This window comes from Heterodontus francisci, chromosome 42 (assembly GCF_036365525.1).
Source record: "Heterodontus francisci isolate sHetFra1 chromosome 42, sHetFra1.hap1, whole genome shotgun sequence".
NCBI lineage: Eukaryota > Metazoa > Chordata > Chondrichthyes > Heterodontiformes > Heterodontidae > Heterodontus > Heterodontus francisci.
Window position 1 is genome coordinate 13,377,848 of NC_090412.1, and position 18,021 is coordinate 13,395,868.

General features: G+C 44.4%; 1 protein-coding gene across 2 annotated transcripts in view; it reads right to left on the reverse strand.

Moving 5' to 3' along the window:
* Positions 1-18,021, reverse strand: part of lrmda (leucine rich melanocyte differentiation associated) — a 1,191,210-nt gene that overhangs the window by 118,391 nt on the left and 1,054,798 nt on the right. Inside the window, exon 6 of one of the 2 annotated variants that reach the window (XM_068020592.1) lies at positions 70-157. In XM_068020592.1, the coding sequence (XP_067876693.1) occupies positions 70-157 (88 nt within the window). Of the gene's footprint in view, positions 1-69; positions 158-18,021 lie in introns of those variants that run through there. The other variant, XR_010970929.1, reaches the window with a different exon arrangement.

Here is an 18,021-nt window from a genome sequence, read left to right on the forward strand (position 1 = left end):
TTTTTGTTTAGATTTCATCTTTTTAAGCCATTTAATTATGACCTCCATTTTTGCCATATCTGTTCTTACCTTTGTGATTAGTGCCATTCCGACTTCCTTGTGGTAATGGGGTATATTGCTGAAAGCCTGGCGAATTGGAGCCAAAGTCACTGGAGGCCTGTATGGGAAATAGTTATGTCAATATAATGCCTTAAAGTCAAAGGTTAAAAAAAAAGCATTTTTTTTCTCACTTCATTTTTACAGAGGTAGCAAGGAGTAGTCTTTTGTCATGCTAAGTCTCTTCAAATAGGAACCTTCTGACATTGTAACCTCACTCAAAGAGACACACAGTAGGGTCAAGTTTCAGCAATGCTGGATTTCTTCAACATTCTTCATAAAGCTTTATAAAAAGCATGTCGCACAAGTCTTAAGTATCGACACTTTGACATATAAATTGTAACAGAAGGAAACCAACTTGTTTAGTTGATGCGGTAGAGGATTAACCATGATCTTACTGAATAGCAGAACAGGCGCAAGGGGCCGTCGGGCCAACTGCTGTACACCTGTTGCTTATGTTATGTTCATTATTAATATCGCAATTAGAAAATATTTGCACTTCAGTATCTAAGCATTTATTCCGTACCTGTAAATGCCAACCACTTACAAAATAGCCTTCCTATTTTTCCAGCCAAAAATCCAAAAAACAAAATTGGAGTAACTCAAATACATGAGGAATAACATGAAACAGCTTGTGTCTTCAAACAATGGCAGATGACAGACTTGAAATAATTGACAAACTTTACAAGATTTTGAGAAGCTACCCAAGAGGTGGCTCTTCATGGGTCAAAACACCACCTCTTGATCCAGACCAACTTATGTTTTTAAGCTAAGCTTATGCAGTATTATAATAATGCTCCCATTTCCTGCTCTCAAACTCTTAAGCCTGCTGCTCCCTTCTTTTCAATATAAGGCCAAGTTTATAATGGTGTCTAACTTTGAATCACTATCCTTGTGACATGCTACCTTGCTTGAGGAAGGTACTGATTTCCAGTTCAAAGCTACAAACATACATATGATTTAGGAGCAGGAGTAGCCCACTCTGCCCCTCGAGCCTGCTCCGCCATTCAACAAGATCATGGCTGATCTGATTATAACCTCAACTTCATATTCCAGTCTACCCCGATAACCTTTCACCCCCTTGCTGATCAATAATCTATTTACCTCTGCCTTAAAAATATTCAAAGACTGCTTCCACTGCCTTTTGAGGAAGCGAGTTCCAAAGACTCATGACTCTCAGAGAAAACATTTCTCCTCATCTCTGTATTAAATGGGAGACCCCTTATTTTTAAACAGTGACCCCTAGTTCTAGATTCTCCCACAAGAGTAAACATCCTTTCCACATCCACCCTGTCAAGACCCCTCAGGATCTTACATGTTTCACTTAAATCACCTCTTACTCTTCTAAACTCCAGTGGATACAAGGCTAACCTGTCCAACCTTTCCTCATAATACCTGGAATGGGAGGGTTGTCTTAAGTAAACCTTCTAGTTAATTAATTTATTAATTTTTTAAAAACCTGGCATCTCACTCCTCAATTGTGCCCATGCATAGTGCACAAAACAGAGCTAAACTGGATAAAAAAATCAAATTTCCTATTCTGTGGGAAGAAACCATATCACTTCTGAGCGACTAGAAAATTTGATTTTAATGCATACTGTTTCATCCGCTGGTGCTTTGCTGAACAAATAGAACCAGGGAAGGGAAAACAAGGAATTAAATTATTTTGTTTCTTCCTCAGAAATGAAATCAGCACCTTCACTTCCAGCAAAGTGTCTTGCTAGTGAGGGTGGTGATGCAAAGTTACATAGGATTTTAAATATATCCATATATTAGAAGAATGGGAGTCAGAGATCAAAAGCCGGAAAGTGGAGTGGAAGACTAGCACTGAAGACAGGAGGGGAAGACTAGTGCTGGAGGGAGGAGAATGGAAGACAAGCACTGAAGGGAGGAGAGTGGAAGACTAGCAATGGAGGAAGGAGAATGGAAGACTAGTACTGAAGAGAGGAGAGTGGAAGACTAGCACTGAAGAGAGGAGAGTGGAAGACTAGCACTGAAGAGAGGAGAGTGGAAGACTAGCACTGAAGAGAGGAGAGTGGAAGACTAGCACTGAAGAGAGGAGAGTGGAAGATTAGCACTGGAGGAAGGAGAGTGGAAGACTAGCAATGGAGGAAGATGAGTGGAAGACTAGCAATGGAGGAAGATGAGTGGAAGACTAGCAATGGAGGGAGGAGAGTGGAAGACTAACACTGGACGGAGGAGAGTGGAAGACTAACACTGGAGGGAGGAGAGTAGAAGACTAGCACTGGAGGGAGGAGAGTAGAAGACTAGCACTGGAGGGAGGAGAGTGGAAGACTAGCAATGGAGGGAGGAGAGTGGAAGACTAGCAATGGAGGGAGGAGAGTGGAAGACTAGCAATGGAGGGAGGAGAGTGGAAGACTAACACTGGAGGGAGGAGAGTAGAAGACTAGCACTGGAGGGAGGAGAGTGGAAGACTAGCAATGGAGGGAGGAGAGTGGAAGACTAGCAATGGAGGGAGGAGAGTGGAAGACTAGCAATGGAGGGAGGAGAGTGGAAGACTAGCAATGGAGGGAGGAGAGTGGAAGACTAGCAATGGAGGGAGGAGAGTGGAAGACCAGCACTGGAGGGAGGAAAGTGGAAGACTAGCAGTGGAAGGAGGAGAGTAGAAGACTAGCACTGGAGGGAGGAGAGTAGAAGACTAGCAATGGAGGGAGGAGAGTGGAAGGCTAGCAATGGAGGGAGGAGAGTGGAAGACTAGCAATGGAGGGAGGAGAGTGGAAGACTAGCAATGGAGGGAGGAGAGTGGAAAACTAGCAATGGAGGGAGGAGAGTGGAAGACTAGCACTGCAGAGAGGAAAGTCAAATTAAGGATAGATAAGAGTACAGGATCAGGCCAGACGCAGGTGAGTGAGCTACGGTGCCATTGACCACCATGATGTACATATAATAATCCCCTAAACCACCAAGTAGTAATCTAAACATATCAACTTAAATGTGAGTATATAGTCCATGATCTATACAGGTTGCATTTCAAATTGATATTGTGCCAGTACTACATCTCTTAATATTAATAGTAATAGTTGTAGATTCCTGATGGAAATGGTAAAAGACGTCAAGCTGCACATCATCTTCAGCAACTCTGCAGAGGGACTGCCATGTAGATACACCTGGTCGAGGCTAGACGGGTCTGTCTGTTCCAGAATAGACTTCCTCCCTGTGTCCCGAGTGTTCATGGTCAGATCTACCGGCGTCAAGCTGGTATTCTTCTCTGCCACTGCCTCCTACTGGCTGATTGTCACTTACAGGAAGACCAGAAGGTTGGCAGGGGGAACTGGAAGCTGAGTGTGAAACTGTTGACCCCAGAAAACATCAAGGAACTCATAAGGGATTACAAAATTTGGAAAACCATGAAACCCATCTTTGAGCCCTCGACGCTCTGGTGAGAAGTGATCAAGGTGAATATCAAGAGGTTCTTCATCCTCAATGGTGTTCAGATGATGAGAGAGAGAGAGACAGACAGATGGAAATGTCCCGACTTCAGAGAAGCATGCAGAATCTGCTCCTACTGCATTCTATGGGGGCCAATGTCAAGGAGGATCTCTAGGAGGTGAACAGCCTGCAGACGTCCCTCTTTGCCAAGATCACCTGCCAGTCCAGAGTCTGCTCTGTGGAGTGGGATGAGACGTGCTAACATTTTATCTTCCAAAAGATAGCACAGATAGAGCTCTGTGATTAGTAGCCTGAAGGAAGAAGACGGCTCGGTAATGTCATCGCAGCCTGACATACTAAGGATCAGCAAATCATTTAATGCTGGGCTATACGACGTGAAGCCCACAGTCAGCACGGCCGCCCAGTCCTTCCTGGCCTCTATCATGTGGGTCTGAGATGACAGTATGTGGGACAGTCTGGACAAACTGCTAACTCTGGACGAGCTGACAAAGGCCATCAACTCATTTGAGACGATAAAATCTCCTAAAACGACAGCTTATCGGCTGAGTTGTATTCGACTCTGTCGGACTGGATTGGCCCAAACCTGCTGGAAGTTTACGAGAGTATGCTTCTGGCCGTCAGCAAGTCAGAATCCATGAGGAAAGGCATTATCACCCTCATCTACAAGCGGAAAGGGGAGAGGGAGGAAATCAGAAATTGGCGACCCATTTACTGCTTAATGTGGACTAAACAATTCTGTCCAAGGGTCATTTGGGTCAAATCTGCTTTGGATTTGGTGATTCACCCTGATCAAACCTGCACTGTACTTGGCAGGAAGATCTCTGATAGCCTTGCTATATACGATCAACTATGTGCGGGACAGAAGGGTGGACACCTGTTTCATCAGCTTGGAATAGAAGGCCTTTGACAGAATATCGCACACGTCCATGATGTACGTGCTCTCCAAAATGGGGTTTGGGGAGAGAATCCACAATTGGATCCAACTGCTGTACACAAACATCAGTAGTGCCGTTTCAATCAATGGGTGGGAATCGTAAAGTTTTCCAATCAAATCTGGAGTCAGGCAGGGCTGTCCTCTTTTCATTGTCTTGCTCATGTGCTGTATCAAAACTTTTGCTGAATCCATTGGAAGGATGTGGGCATAAGAGGCGTGACAATCCCAGCCAGCGGAAGCACTCAGGTCAAAGCCTGCCTGTAAATGGACAACATTGCTGTCTTCTGCTCCGATCTGCTGTCAGTTCACAGACTGTTCAGCGTCTGCGACCAGTTTGAACTGGCCTCGGGAGCCAAAGTAAATCGCAGTAAGAGTGAGGCCATGTTCTCTGGGAACTGGGCTGACTGATCCTTTGTCCCCGACACCATCAGGTCAGACTACCTGAAGGTGCTAGGGATATGGTTCGGAGGGGCCAGAGCATGCACCTAAAACTGGAAGCAGCGTATAGGCATGGTGAAACAGAAACTGGGCATGTGGAAGTGATGCTCCCTCTCCATTATGGGCAGGGAACAGGTCATCAGGTGCGAGGCACTCTTGGTGTTGTTCTGCATGGTGCAGGTCTAGCCCGTACCCTGCTCCCACATGGTGATCACTTGAGCCATCTTCCACTTTATCTGGAGATCGAAAATGGACCACGTCTGCAGGGACATGATTTTCAAACCTTTAGATAAAAGGGGGGAGAAAAGGTACCCAACATCACCCTCCTCCTGATGGCCACCTTTGTATGCGGCAGCATCAAGCTGTGCGTAGATCCTCGGTGTGCAAACACCAAGTGTCACCACGTGTTAACGCGCTCTATGTCCCCAGTGTTGCAACGGATGTATCTGGCCATGTTGCCATGGAACGCTTCACTTAGTTGGACCATGGAAAAGTTTTTACAGAAAAATGCGTTGGGCCACATGCCAATCAGGCAGTGGGCCGCATAGAATGCCCTCGAGGCCCTGTGGGAAAAGGAGATGGTGGATCTTGTCAGATCATTACCCAAGCAAACTGTCAAACTCAATCGGCAGAATGCCTCATTGCCAGAACTTTCAAACAAGCACCAAGTTGTAGCTTGGCTGGTGGTGAGAAGGACCCTCATCAGATCCTTCCTGCACACCTGCAGTCTTAGTTCACCTGCACTCTGACCTCGCAGTGGCTGCTGTGGGAAAGAGAATATCACCACCTCCTTCTGGAATGTGCCTTTGCAAAGCAGGTCTAGAAAGAGACGCGGTTTATGTCGAGGTTCATCCTGAGCAGCTCCATAACGCAGAATTCAGTGCTCTATGGGCTGTTCTCAGGGATGCACACCAAGATAAACATCAATTGCTGCTGGAGGATCACCAACTCGGTGAAGGACATACTTTGGCCTACCCGAAAATTGCTGGTTTTCCAGTGCAAAAGCTGTTGACGACGGAATGTGCCAGACTGCAACAAAAAGTCCAGGACTGTATGCTGTGGGATGCTCTATAGCTTGGGACGGCCACCGCACAGGCTCAACGGAGAAAGGCCACTGTGTAAGGCCCTCCTGCTGTAGTATACCGAGGGGCTGGAATCCACATAAAACCCCTTGGGCTGTATACGCCAGAGAATGTTTGACATGAAATGTAAATGCAAACTGTAAATATAACCTGCAAAGGTAAGTTAGTGAGACACATCATGTATTGTATTGAAAGAAACTGATCTGTATTCCACTTTATGTAATGTCAAATTCGAACTGTTATGTAATGTAGTTTTACAAATTTTATGAATAAAGTACATTTTTGGGAAAAAAATTTATGATCAGCATAGACCTGCAAGTATTATTCCACAGGAATATTGACAGAAGTGTAACTGGGCAAAGAATCGAAATATGTACTGCAAATACTTTCTAAAATGTGTTTCTGGTCGAAAAGGTAGTTATGCACATTTTTCATCATTAAGAACAATTTTGTAATTTGCTTCACTCTGCTGTGTTAAAAGGTCAGTGCATTCAACAGGACCATCCTATGGCACAAGGTTTTAACAACAGCTCCTTGCATTTTTACAGAGTTTTTGAACATAAAATACCCAAGGTGCTTCATATCTAAGAGAAAAGACCAAGAGATAGTGGAACAATAGGCTAAAAGCATGCTTGAAAACATAGGCTTTGAAGAGGCTTTTACAGGCAGGGAGAGAATTGACAAAGATTTAGGGAGGAACTTCCAGAGAGTTGAACCTACAGAGTTGAGAGTCTGAAACAGGGTGGGTGTCGAGCAATAACCTATTGTAGGAGTTATGGCTGTGCATATGACAAATAAATCTTTTACTTTGCTTTGCTTCTGTAGGGGTTCATACGTGGTTTTCTCTTCTTCTTTGGCCTCGTTGTCTCGAGAGACAATGGGTAAGCACCTGGAGGTGGTCAGTGGTTTGTGAAGCAGCGCCTGGAGTGGCTATAAAGGCCAAGTCTAGAGTGACGGACTCTTCCACAGGTGCTGCAGATAAAATTGGTTGTCGGGCTGTTACACAGTTGGCTCCCCCCTTGCACTTCTGTCTTTTTTCATGCCAACTGCTAAGTCTCTTCGACTCGCCACACTTTAGCCCCACCTTTATGGCTGCCCGCCAGCTCGGGTGATCACTGGCAACTGACTCCCACGACTTGTGATCAATGTCACAGGACTTCATGTCGCGTTTGCAGATGTCTTTAAAGCGGAGACACGGACGGCCGGTGGGTCTGATACCAGTGACGAACTCGCTGTACAATATGTCCTTGGGGATCCTGCCAACATCCATACGGCTCACATGGCCAAGCCATCTCAAGCGCCGCTGGCTCAGTAGGGTGTATATGCTGTATATAGGTTTTACATCATCCATGAACAGTTAGATAGATTCACCATATTATTGGTTGGGGGTTTTCCACAGTTAAGTTGGTCCAGAACAGGGCTTTAGGAGTTTTGTATTTTGCTTTTGCCTCATACAAGAGATTTCTTTCCCAATATCTCAGTCCATCAGGAATTATTTTTTCTTTGCAGACCAGCCTTTCCTTGCTGTTACAGGAGAGGTTGGGGTTTTCAGTATAAGAATAGACCTATGTTTGTCATCCTGTGGGAAACCAGCTGGGCTTAATGGGCTAGAAATTCATCTTAGGTGGTAGTACAAAATGGGTGGTATGGGATTGGCCATCCCTTATGTGCAGCGCCTGATATTCAGTTCCATTGCAGTCTGCAGAATTAAACAACAGGTGCTGCATAGAACAAGCAGTTGATCCGGTACTGCCCGTTTTGCGCCCGAGCCAAATTTGTCGCCCAATGTATCTTGCCAATACCTTGGGTTGTCGTGGTTTGTTGCCTTTTGTAGCTCATAAATCTGGGACTCTCATACTGAATGGTGGGTGGCTCCCCCAATGAAATTTTATTGCAGTAATTGTTTGTACCATTACTGTCAAAATGATTTCCATTCCAATGTGTTTTAGCTGGAATTTATTTTCTCCACATAAATGCATTATTTTTGTTCTGTTTGTGCTGCTATTTGGATTACTTCCATCTTATCTGGTGAAACAATCACAAATAACAAATAAAACTGAAGTATAAGCTGTTTAATGCATGAACTACATCACCCTTTATTAATGTTTTTTACAAAAAAGTCCAGATTGAAAGGGCAGTCTTCAGAGTCCTCCAGTCACAAACTCCTTTGAACCAGCCCAATTTCTGAGTAACGGATCTCTAATGTGACATGGAGTTTTTTTTCACAGTTCTATGACAAGTCACTGTGTAAAAATGTTGTTCCAAATGAATTACCAATATGTAAACTTGTTTGCTTAATTTTACATTAAAAATGGGTAATAACCGACATATGTATGCAATTACTTGTCTGAAAACAGAAGTTGTGTGCTGACAGAAAATGAGGGCAAATATTATCAATCTCACAGGTCTATCCACAGTGCACCAAAAAGGTCTGGAAAACCTCCAGACAATTTTTCAGTGTCTGGAGCAGCACATAAAAGACCCTTACATAACAAGGGGCTGAACCTCTGTTTTAGGACCCCTCAGGGAAATTGGGCTACTCTAAGCAGGGAAGGTGTTGGACCTGCTCCACTCAAGTTTTTCAGGTGTGAATGCAGCCTAGCATGTAGCTGCCACCAAAAAGGAAAGTTTACATTTTTTTGATCCTGAGGGCCACAGCTGGTTAGGCAAGTGGCCTGATATTTGTTTTCTGAAATGGGCAAGCTGCCAGTTTAGCACCTGCATTGCCAATCTTACTGAGTTGAGGCCTAAGATCCAATCTCGGGCCAGCCTTGCGTTTCCAATGCTTGTGCAGCACTGATTCTGGGCCAAAGAATGGGCCTAGATTAGAGATACCAACTTGTGAAATTGATGTCTGTGCTTCCAGCATTCTTTCACTCGGAACTAAAAAGCGAGCTTTTTTGGGGGGCTAGTTAAAATCGCCCCATAATCCTGCACTTTGGAGCTCTTCTGCAAAGGCCTTCAGCGATTGGAAACAAACAGCAGGTATGTACATAACTGAACAGCATCAGCAACATGAGCACTGCTCCTCAGTATCATTCATCCAGCACAGTTGCAGTGGCATAATACAGTCTGTCTGAGGACTTGGCGCTCGTGTCAGCAGTTTATGTCTAACAATATTGTAAAAGGCAAGGTTTGTACTTATAATGGGAGTAACCCAATCATGTGTGAAAGCTGAGAGTGACACTGCTGATCACAAATCACAAGGGTCTCGAAAACTCTTTTTCTTTAGAGCTTTGTCCTTCAACCAAACATTAACCCGAAACTGGAATGATATTCATGATGGTGAAAACTGTAATGCTGTCGCATAAAAGTCTGTTAGGAAATAATGCAAATTTTGGGATGTTACTTTTCCACTACAGACACAATCTAACATTTTAAGTGATCAAATTTTAAACTCAGCTCTTACCAATATAAAGCAAGAAATTACTGTTGGGTACAAACAAACACGTGACATTCCTTAGCCTGCTGTTTTATTGGAAACAGTAACCTATTTATTTTAAATGGGCTACTGCCTATAACATAACAGACAGAGAAATATCAGATAATTGTCGATACCTCGCTTGTCTCACTCATGGATATATCATGGGAGGCCAGAGTCAAGGAAATTCACACTATTGAATTCCCTCCCCTCTGACTTGCCATGTTTGGAGCTGAAAAACGTCCTGCCCACCTCAGCCCTCCCCATAAATTTACAGCCAGATAGAATCTGAATGGAGATCCAACATTTCTGTGTCCTGCCAGAATTCTCTTGGGCTTCCTGTTCCTAACTTGCATGGCACAACCAGCAGGGTGCCAAGGAATTTTGGTTTTTATGTCTTCAGCGTGAAGTAAACTTGACACTTTCCCTGATCTTTTCTCATGGTCCTGCTGCTTTTCTGGGACTGAGCTAACACAGCACCAGTGCAGCTCTGTGCCGGTTCTTCGCAGAGAGGGGTACAGTTCAATTCAGCAGATGTCAGCAGCTGCTGTGCACAGCCCTCTATCACTCTTAGGTCTATGGACATGAAGCTGCTCACTAACCTACAGCCCTCCCTGCACTTGCACAAGAACCAGCCAAGGAAGGTGGCAGCCAGGCCAAAAGCAAAAGTAAACCAGTGACAATGCAGAAATGAGCAAGCCATTGATAATTTATGTGGTCCCACTGCTCTCTGGGCCCTCATGGGACCAGGGTTTGGAAAAGCTGATATTTGCCCAAGAAATGGACAATTGTCAATTGTGCATATGTAAAGCCATTGAAATTCAGTTTTCACAGAAAAACAAACTGAATTGCAAATAAGATCCAAAAACACGAATGAAAAATCCCACAATGAAATGTGATACAAAGGAACTGAACTTACTCAGTCTTGTTGGGGCAGCGACTTTGGTCAAAGGTCTTTTATTCAGGGCTATTTTTCAGTTGTACATTGTTTTTGTGTTGTCAGCTTTCTGAGAGCTGTGTCAGCTTTCTTTGAAGCTGTTTATTAGATTTTCCAAGTTTTGTAGATTACCATGTAAACCTCCAAGATCATTATCCCCATCCCCAGGATCCTTTCAGCATAGCTTCATATTTATAAATGATAGAAAGTTATGTTTTCACGTGGAGAATGATTGCACAAAGCGAGCCGCTGACATTTGTAATTAGATTTGTTGAAGAAAATTCAAACGCTAAGCAGCTCGAGAGAATGTAAGTCTCTGGGAAAACCTTAAACTTTTCGATGGCATTTTCAAACATTGCATTTACCATCAACAAGAGGTCAGTGTAAGATGTATAAAACAATTCTCGGTGAGTTGTAGGAGCTTAAAGGGTTTCCTTTATGAATCACAAATAATAAAGACCCAGTCAAGGTCACAATTTTCATTTCCGTTTGCAAACCACACAAGCTATTAATAAGAATAACTTTTGCAGCTTTCCTGTTTAAAGAATTTTAAAGGGCCTATGCTGTTGAACTGTGACGATGGAGGAGATGATATTAATAGGTAGCTGTCTGGAATAGCATGAAAAATTACCTTAGCAATAATGTTCTGACATGGTACTCCTGGCAAACACAGTGCGAAGAACAAAGCCAATAAGTACTCTTTATTAAAGAGATCAAAAAGTCATGCTTAATCTAAAAATGGCATATCGAGAATCTGGTTGTGCAATGCAGTTGAGCACTAGCATGCTTTCCCAATGAATGCTAAGATGAAGGTTCTCCATCATAATTTCCTTGCGCAGTGGCTACCTATTCTTGGCTGGGCAAATCAGTAAGAGACACTGCGTATGTAAAGGGACTTATGCCAAAGACTTGCAGGTTGATAGGTAAATTGGCCATTATAAATTGTCCCTAGTATAGGTAGGTGGTAGGGAAATATAGGGACAGGTGGGGATGTGGTAGGAATATGGAATTAGTGTAGGATTAGTATAAATGGGTGGTTGATGGTCGGCACAGACTTGGTGGGCCGAAGGGCCTGTTTCAGTGCTGTATCTCTAAAACTAAAACTAAAAAAAACTTGCTCTGACAGCAAAAGGCAGAAATTAGAGAGAAAATTAATTCACTTCTCTCAGTGTACTAGCAGCAGAGTGGTTCCAAGAGTATCAATTATAGAGGTTCGTTGTCCCTCTTGATCATAAAGTATTTGCAATGGGGTTGGGGGCATATCGAGAAACACATAAGATGGGAGAAAATAACTAAAAATGAGAGGTTGGAAGGGGAAGCAAGCATTTTAGGTTTTCAACATAATTTTATTCCCACCAGACAATTTTTTTTGTCAGGGTACAGTTAGGCAAACAATGGCTGCTCTCCATAACCTCAACAAATGGCCATTTGTCACATATAAGTCCAGAAGATGATTGCTCACAGATGACTCAACCAGTGAACTCAATAAAGACTAGATATCACAGCTGGCCCCCTCGTGTTATGCACAGCTCAGAATAACGTCAACAGCTTGGAAGTATTCTATGATTTATTTCAAATATAGCAATGAAGAAGGTATCTTCTCTTTTTGGTCTGTTTGGTGCCTGATGTGACGATTAGGACCAGGTTTTGCAGCAGCAATGATGGTGAAACTGTCAGCGCTCGCCATCATTACTCCACTGAAACTGAGAGCAATGTTAGGAGTCTGCAGATGCGTAGAATTCTAGAAGTTGCTGTCAGTGATGCATTGCTCCTCCAGAGAGTGCACCGTTGCGGTCCCGCCTGAGTCCAATCCCCTTTTATACTGTTAGTCTCACTATAGAAACTCTTGATAAAGTTATATCTAGTTGAATGATGTGTAACTGTTTTTATTGGTGCACTAACTTCATAATTACTGCTAAACACCTTCACTGGCCATGAAAAACTAATTTTATATTTGTGCAATATCAAATTTCTCCATTACGATTAAAGAAATTCCACATTTTTATTTAAAAAATTTTAAAGTTTGTTTGATATTGTAGCTTCTATCTCAATACAATCATAATTTATTTCTCTGTCTGAAAACTTAATTTGTAAGTGAAGGATTTAACTGGTTTGCTGTCTGAGAAGATATTGCAATGCGATTGGCTGTTTACCCTGTTTGCTGGCATCACTGCTACTAGATGCTTAGAGATCGCCTTGACTTGGCACCAGATTTAAATTGTCATCATGAAAGGGGAAATCCACACCTGAGAGATGGCTAGATCTTTGTGCGTAGCTTTCTTCAAGGTCAGCGGCGAGTGCCATTTCTTCACCACTGACCATAAAATCCAGCCCTCTTTCTATCCCTGACAGGTGCCAATCACTAAGAGTGGCTGCTTGCTATAACTGGAGTTTACTCTCTCTCCTTGTATCTATATAACTCACATCGTAAACGCAGATAGCTTAGGTACAGGTTGGCAAGAGCCAAGGCTTAGGGAACCCACGGAGATATGGCTGGAGTTTAACTGGCTACAGCTTGGCAGAACTGATAAGTTTACAACTGCTTATCTAACTTGGACCACCCTGTTAGGCTATTGATCTTTTTATGCTTATATAGAACTGCAGTAAAAGAATGTTTCCTGTAATGGGTCCACTACTGCTGATTCAGTTAGGCTGAAAAATCAATTGAAATCAGTACCCCGGCATATTGTACATCAATCCAGCTCAGCTATCAGATTACTGATGTGCCATAGACTTGACTCAATTTCAACCTCCCAAACACAGATGCAGTAGCTTGGATCCAACTAAAGCCCAAGGCAACAATGTTTACTTCTCCACCAAGGAGGATAGTCACTAGTTGATCACTCGACAACTGACAGGTGCAAATCTAAATCTTTGCTAAGTAGGCAGCAAGTACTCTCCCCAGCTCATGTGAGTGCATTGCTACCATCAGTCTGATCGCAACATGGACACACACCGTGCCCCATTAATGGGTGATTCCATTAGTTGCAGACATTGAGCTTCAGCAACAAGTGTTTGCACCTCTGTAACCCAATCAAGACAAACTCTAAACCCTGGATGTACGAGTGTCTTGTTACGGACAGGTGGAAAGGAGTGTGGATGGTTCCCACTGTTCACCTCCCAAATGACCATAATCATGTTTTTTAAAAATGCTGTGTTAGCCCAAGTGTCTTTCGGGTCAAATAAACAGACACATGATTTTTTTTTTTAACCTAAAAGAAAACCTATTTATACAATTCCTGAAATGGCCGCAACTTCACCCACACACATATTCACTCAGACGCACAAGAGTAGATAGGTAGAGAGAAAAGGGTGGGATGTAGTTTAAAGTCCAAAGTGAGGTAAGTGTTCGTGGTTTACAGTAAACATGTTAAATCGTCTCAGGAGGAAAGTCTTTTTAAAGATGCAGGCCTGGGTGTTTGTAGCCTTGAATTTGTTGAGGTGTTGTAGAGTTCTAGTGGTTACAACTCAGCACAAAGCTGGTGCTGTAGATTTTATTACCTACACAGATGGCGAGTCTTAAAGTCACTTTGTGATGTCTCTGCTGTAGTGGCTGTTCCAGTTGTTGTTCAGCAGGGTTCTTTATGCTTGGCTAGATCTTTTGCATAGCCTCTGGCTGGTCTGGCTTTCTGAGGTTTTGGCTTGAGCTCCCCTCTCTCTCCAAAGGGCTAACTTTTTAAGGTAAAAATCCATCACATTAGAGTTTCAGTTAGGAGATACATGGCCCTCTCCCCTCGTGTGACCACACAATAGACCAGGATATGATAACCATGGCTATCGATTGATGTCTGAATAGGGACCATTCTATTAACACGATGCTGCTTCACACTTATTCATTTTGGTTTGGGCTGCGTCAGTCTGTCTCTAGAATCTTTGTTAGTTCATTCATGTTGATAGGGGTCATCAATATGCAATAGTTCTGTTTTCAATTTTAAAGGGGTTCTCCCCAGAGCTATTTCAGATGAGGTTAATGAGTTCCATCTTTTCAGACAGGATTGTTGATTTCCAGTACAGAAGGGGCCATGATACTGCTACTCCATTTTGACTGTGGTACAAGTGTCCATATTCTTGTGGCTTTGTTTAACAATTGACTTTTTAATTCATAATTCTTCCATTTCACTGTTTATTTCATCACTGCTCCTTCCATGCATGATAGTCTGTTCACATATGACACCTTGCAGCAGGTGCCATCCAAGCCTCTGAGATTCCTCATTGGCTATTCGATAGACAGCTGCAATAAAAGAAATGACAGAAGCTATGTCACATATGACACCTTGCAGCAGGTGCCATCCAAGCCTCTGAGATTCCTCATTGGCTATTCGATAGACAGCTGCAATAAAAGAAATGACAGAAGCTATGCAAAACAAACAGCAACGTGCTAGCTATCTTTATAGGCTTACTTGTCACCAAATGTTTAATCAACAACCTCATGCAAAGGATCCTCTCACAAAGGAATGTGCCTGCTGTGAGCTTGGTTTTGCTGCTGAGTGCTGTATGCAGTTAAGTACAAGTTTGGTTTTAGGCTCCAACACAGAAGTTCTCGAGGCGGCCAACATCCCCAGCATATACATGCTACTGAGCCAGCGGCGCTTGAGATGGCTTGGCCATGTGAGCCGCATGGAAGATGGCAGGATCCCCAAGGACACATTGTACAGCGAGCCAGTCATTGGCATCAGACCCACCGGTCGTCCATGTCTCTGCTTTAAAGACGTCTGCAAACGCGACATGAAGTCCTGTGACATTGATCACAAGTCGTGGGAGTCAGTTGCCAGTGATCACGAGAGCTGGCGGGCAGCCATAAAGGCAGGGCTAAAGTGTGGCGAGTCGAAGAGACTTAGCAGTTGGCAGGGGAGAGCCAACTGTGTAACAGCCCCGACAACCAATATTATCTGCAGCGCCTGTGGAAGAGTCTGTCACTCTAGAATTGGACTTTATAGCCACTCCAGGCACTGCTTCACAAACCACTGACCACCTCCAGGCGCTTACCCATTGTCTCTCGAGACAAGGAGGCCAAAGAAGAGGAGGAGGTTTTAGGCTGCAAACAAAACTGAAAACTCCAAAATAGTGCTGATCTCTATTTGGTTGAAAGAACAGTATTTCTATCAAGCTTCATTAAGATAACATTTTATATATTATGCTGAGTATGTGTTAACGATCCCCTTATCAGTATGAGCTTCTCTACTGTCTGCATGATCAATGTGCGCTGGACTGAGGATTGCAGATGCTCCTCTATTCTACTGCTCAAAATTCAAGTGACAGCAGTTCACTGCTCACTGTTCATTTCATCATGTCTGCTAACCTGACTTTGCTCACTTACTGAACCAATGATATCAGTTCTTTAATAGCCTGCACATGCACAAACCATAGTATGCTCCACAGATTGGTATTTTGTGCCCTGTTCCAGACAGAGACTATCTGGGTTTGGGAACACTGCACACTGGCACTTTTTTGAGGATTTTCTTTGATCACAGAGCCACCCAACATGGTAGAAATGGTGACATTGAGGGTTAGCCAGAGGCTGCATGTGCAAGCAATACAGAATACGCCCATTCTGTGTCCACAGATAAGCTCATTTCATTTGTATCTTTGGGCCTTTATTTTTGTGCCTACTACCCTTGGACAGAATATAGATTTCTTTCCCCTCCCCACCCTTAAAGTATAACGGTTTGAAAGGATTAATGTGCGGAACAGTGTGAGTAACATCTCCCACTTTCATGATGTAAGAGATCACATGAAAAAGAGACTTGAAGGAGAAGCAGCATGGTGTCAGGGAGCTAGCTATAACTTGTGTAGACCTGCATATAGTTCCTTAATATGTAATAAACTAGTTATTTTTTAAATTCATTCATGGGATGTGGGCATCGCAGGCCAGGCCAGCATTTATTGCCCATCCCTAATTGCCCTGGAGAAGGTGGTGGTGAGCTGCCTTCTTGAACCGCTGCAGTCCATGTGGGGTAGGTACACCCACAGTGCTGTTCGGAAGGGAGTTCCAGGATTTTGACCCAGCGATGGTGAAGGAACAGCGATATAGTTCCAAGTCAGGATGGTGTGTGACTTGGACGGGAACTTGCAGTTGGTGGTGTTCCCATGCATTTGCTGCCCTTGTCCTTCCAGTTGTTAGAGGTCGCAAGTTTGGAAGGTGCTGTCTAAGGAGCCTTGGTGCGTTGCTTCAGTGCATCTTGTAGATGGTACACACTGCTGCCACTGTGCGTCGGTAGTGGAGGGAGTGAATGTTTGTAGATGGGGTGCCAATCAAGTGGGCTGCTTTGGCCTGGATGGTGTCGAGCTTCTTGAGTGTTGTTGGAGCTGCACCCATCTAAGCAAGTGGAGAGTATTCCATCACACTCCTGACTTGTGCCTTGTAGATGGTGGACAGGCTTTGGGGAGTCAGGAGGTGAATTACTCGGCACAGGATTCCTAGCCTCTGACCTGCTCTTGTAGCCACGGTATTTATACAGCTACTCCAGTTCAGTTTCTGGTCAATGGTAGCCCCTAGGATGTTGAAAGTGGGGGATTCAGTGATGGTAATGCCATTGAATGTCAAGGGGAAATGGTTAGATTCTCTCTTGTTGGAGATGGTCATTGACTGGCACTTGTGTGGCACGAATATTACTTGCCACTTATCAGCCCAAGCCTGGATATTGTTAAAACTTATCGACGACTCAGTAATCTCTCCCAGCTAGACTATCCAAACATACAACAACCCCCTCCAATTTTCTCACTTTCATCAGTGCTGACAGTAGTGACTCGTGGTAGGGGCATTATAGGATGAGACTTAATCTGCCATCTTCAGACACAGACAGACACATTGGGTGGGAGGCACTGCCCACCGTCCAAAAAGTTGGGGGTGAGCCTGCCTCCACTGGCCTGGGGGAGCTACGCCAAGATTTTATGCTTCCCAGGCCCTTAATTTGCCTTAGGTGGGACTTCCGCCCCTCTAAGGCAGGAAGTCCCATCTAATGGAGCTGCCGGGAAATCAGCAGGCTGGTAGCTCTCAGACCCAGCAGCACCAACAGGAGCGGTGGCCACTGCTGGGACTGCACTCAGTTGCAGCAGGATCATGGATGCCGGACTGGAAAAAAGGTAAGTCTCTGGGGCCTCACCTGGGACAATTGGCCGGGCCCCAGCAAGGCAAGGGCGGTTGGTTGTGGGTGGGGAATGCTGGAGTGTTGTGCAGTGGGGGTGGTTGGGCCATTGGGGCGGCCCTGTGTAGGACATAGGGTGTCTGATCAGGAGGGCCCCCCAGCCTGCAAGGAGACCTTCAGATTTCACATGACAGCCTCCTGGAGGGCCTGAGCTGCCCGCCTGCCACTGGTAAAATACCGGCGGTGGCAGAAGGAGGCCCTTAAGTGGCGGTTAATTGGCCACTTAAGGGCCTTGATTGCCCTGGGACGGGCGGACCATTTCTCACAGCCGCTGCCCCTTGTAAAATTGCAGCGTGGGTGCAAAGGCATCGGGAATGTCCCCCCCCCCACCCCGCCTCTGACTCAATTTTACAACCCTCCCGCCCCTGTCACCAGCCCGCTCCTGCAAGAGGGCATAAAATTCCAGCCATAAAGAGAGGATACTTCCTGCAGTGGGTCAGCTCCTTCTGAGCAGATGTGGGAATCCAAACAATTGTTTCCTTCCCTATCCCAGGGCCATTAGGAACATACCAGCAACCATGACCTCATGAAGCATGCAGGCCAGACTTTGAGGCCGA